The sequence below is a fragment of the Coffea arabica genome, chromosome 3e, assembly GCF_036785885.1.
Source record: "Coffea arabica cultivar ET-39 chromosome 3e, Coffea Arabica ET-39 HiFi, whole genome shotgun sequence".
In the NCBI taxonomy this organism is placed as follows: domain Eukaryota; kingdom Viridiplantae; phylum Streptophyta; class Magnoliopsida; order Gentianales; family Rubiaceae; genus Coffea; species Coffea arabica.
The window spans coordinates 38,814,530-38,817,540 of record NC_092315.1 but is presented as its reverse complement, the minus strand read 5'-3'; the positions used below and the strand labels follow the sequence as shown (position 1 = coordinate 38,817,540).

The 3,011-nt window shown below is 33.7% G+C and overlaps 1 protein-coding gene across 1 annotated transcript; it reads left to right on the top strand.

Annotated features, from left to right (window-relative positions):
* Positions 1–895: 895 nt before the first annotated feature.
* Positions 896–2,693, top strand: LOC113737979 (gibberellin 20 oxidase 1-D-like). The gene is made up of 3 exons (XM_027265110.2): positions 896–1,466; positions 1,586–1,907; positions 2,180–2,693. Exons 1-3 carry the CDS (start codon positions 916–918, stop codon positions 2,459–2,461), a joined length of 1,155 nt encoding a protein of 384 aa, XP_027120911.1. The 5' UTR covers positions 896–915; the 3' UTR covers positions 2,462–2,693.
* The last annotated feature ends 318 nt before the right edge of the window (positions 2,694–3,011 follow it).

The following is a 3,011-nucleotide window of genomic DNA, read 5'->3' as shown; positions in this document are numbered from 1 at the left end:
ATAAAAAATATTAATTATTTATACTAAATTTATTAATACATTTATATTAAATTCCTAACTACACTTAATACAATAACAATTTTTTCTAAAAAAACACAATAATAATTTAGTGATTGTATTTGTATCAAAAGTAAAAGATTGATTATTTTAGTTATATTTTTTTATCATATTAGATTGTATTCAAATATCTTTTGTTTAATTATGTTTATGAGTTTCAATTGTGAAGTTACAATGAATAATAATTTGGTGATGTATTGATATTTTAGTACTCGATTATTTGTTCAAATTTAATTATAATAAATTAGATAATAAAATTTTTTTAACCCCGCGGGAAGTGAGGCGGGGGACGGGGGTAATTAATAGGCAGTGGGGCGGGGGATGGGGGAAGGATGCCCAGCCCCACCCCCGCCCCATTGCCACCCCTTCTAACCCATGATAGTGGACAAAATGGAATCCACCCAACATTTTTGTATTAAAAAAATACAAAATGATTCAACCATGCATTTAAATCCAGATTTTCTTTCCATAGATATCCGTATAAGTTATTATTACTTATCCATCTCAGTGTATTAGCTAAAGATATGGATGGATGAATGGTTATGGTAACATTATATTCTCTATCTACCATCAACTTATATATACACATACATATACAGAGGCAACATCAACTGCCAATTGCCAAAATCAAATATATTAAAAATGATTCAACCATGCATTTAAATCCAGATTTTTTTCCATAGATATCCGTATAAGTTATTATTACTTATCCATCTCCGTGTATTAGCTAAAGATATGGAAGGATGAATGGTTATGGTAACATTGTCTTCTCTACCTACCATCAACTTATATATATACATACATATACAGAGGCAATATCAACTGCCAATTGCCAAAATCAAATATATTAACTTGGCAATGTCTAGTGCTAAAAATCAGTTATCATCATCCCCAGCAACAAATGAAGCTAAAGGTGAACAAAAGTCACTTGTCTTTGATGCACCTTTTCTCCAAAACCAATCTGACATTCCCTATGAGTTCATATGGCCTGATGAGGAAAAGCCTAGTCTTGAACCTCCCCCAATGCTTCATGTGCCATGTATAGATTTGAATGGCTTCCTCTCTGGGAACCCTGTCGCTGTCTCCACCACAACTAAGCTAGTAAAGCAAGCATGTCTTGAACATGGTTTCTTTCTTGTGGTTAATCATGGGATGGACTTGCAACTCCTAGGAGCAGCCCACAAGTGCTTGGATTTCTTCTTTGATAGGCCATTGCAAGAAAAGCAAAGAGTCCAGAGAAAGCTTGGAGATCATTGTGGTTATGCTAGCAGCTTCACTAATAGGTTCTCCTCCAAACTTCCATGGAAAGAAACACTCTCGTTTCGATATTGTGCTGAAGCTCAACAGGCCCCAAACATTGTTGAAAGCTACTTCTTGGATGCAATGGGTGAAGATTTTAGAGAATCTGGGTATGAAATTGCACACATGCGACTAGTTATTTTTCTTCTTAGTACAATAAAAGCTTTTTGTTTTTTTTTTGCTTTCCTACTTTTGATGATGTATTGCTTTTTCTTGTCTCTGTCTTTAGGAAGGTGTTCCAGAAGTATAGTGAAGCCATGAGTAGTCTATCTCTTAAAATTATGGAGCTTTTGGGAACCAGTCTTGGAGTAAAAGCGAAACATTTCAGAGAATTCTTTGCAGAAAATGATTCAATAATGAGATTAAACTACTATCCTCCATGCCAAAAACCTGATCTAACTCTTGGAACAGGTCCTCATACTGACCCTACATCCTTGACAATTCTTCATCAGGATCATGTTGGAGGCCTTGAAGTGTATGTCAATGGAAAATGGCACTCCGTTCCTCCTGACCCTGAGGCTTTCGTTGTCAATATTGGCGATACATTCATGGTGAGTTATAGTATAGTAATCCCTTGGTGTCATTGCAGTTAGCTCTTTCCTTGTCTAATCTACTGCTTCGTTCTAGTTCTCATTTTGAACGTTTGATTTCTTCAAAAGATTGTTTTGAAAAAGAAAAAAAATGAAATAGAATAAGTTTGTTCGCTTATTGTTCTTTTTAGAATTCTTGTTTGTTTAGGAAAAAAATGTTCATTTTGCTCAAAATGTTCGGTTTGTTAATTGCATTGGGACTGAAATACTTATTGGGGACTAATGTCTTTCAGGCTCTTTCAAATGGAATCTACAAAAGTTGCTTGCATAGGGCCATTGTGAACTCTCGAACTCCAAGAAAATCTATTGCATTTTTCCTGTGTCCCAAAATGGATAACGTTGTAAGCCCCCCAGAAGAATTGGTATCTTCTGATAATCCAAGGATGTTTCCAGATTTTACATGGTCAGAGCTGCTTGAATTCACTCAGAAACATTACAGAGCTGATATGAAAACCTTGGATGCTTTTGCGAAATGGCTGATATGCCAAAGGAATGCTCCAAAAATGGCTGCTTAATTAGTCAAGCCAAATACTTTGCAAACAAAATCAAGCGTGTTAGACTTAAGAAGTCTAGGTGAAGGTGACAGGAAATTTAAAAAAAAAAAAGATGGATATCTGCCCCTTAAAGAGTTAGAAATAAAGCAACCCACCACAAAGCCTGTGATGATGGAGGGTTGTATTGCAGTTATATATACTTGGTGTTCTACCATCGAGTGTAAACTATAATATATGAGACAATTGGGGATGAGACCTTCTCTATTATTTTTCTCTCCATTTATATATATTTTTATTTTTCTCTTCATTTATCTATTTTTTATATTTATACAAGTAAATTTTTTCACAATAATTTCATTTTCACAAGTAGATCAACATACCCAAAAATTAAGCTCATTTACGAATATTTTATAATTCAATTTGCACAAGATATTTTGATAGTGAAAAATGGGTCAAAATTACTGTGAAATTTATAAAATTAGATCCAATAGTAATATTTAATCAATTTAATTTCAACTTTTGTATTACTTTAACCAATTGGAGAATATAATATGGATGTTTTTATTTTTCA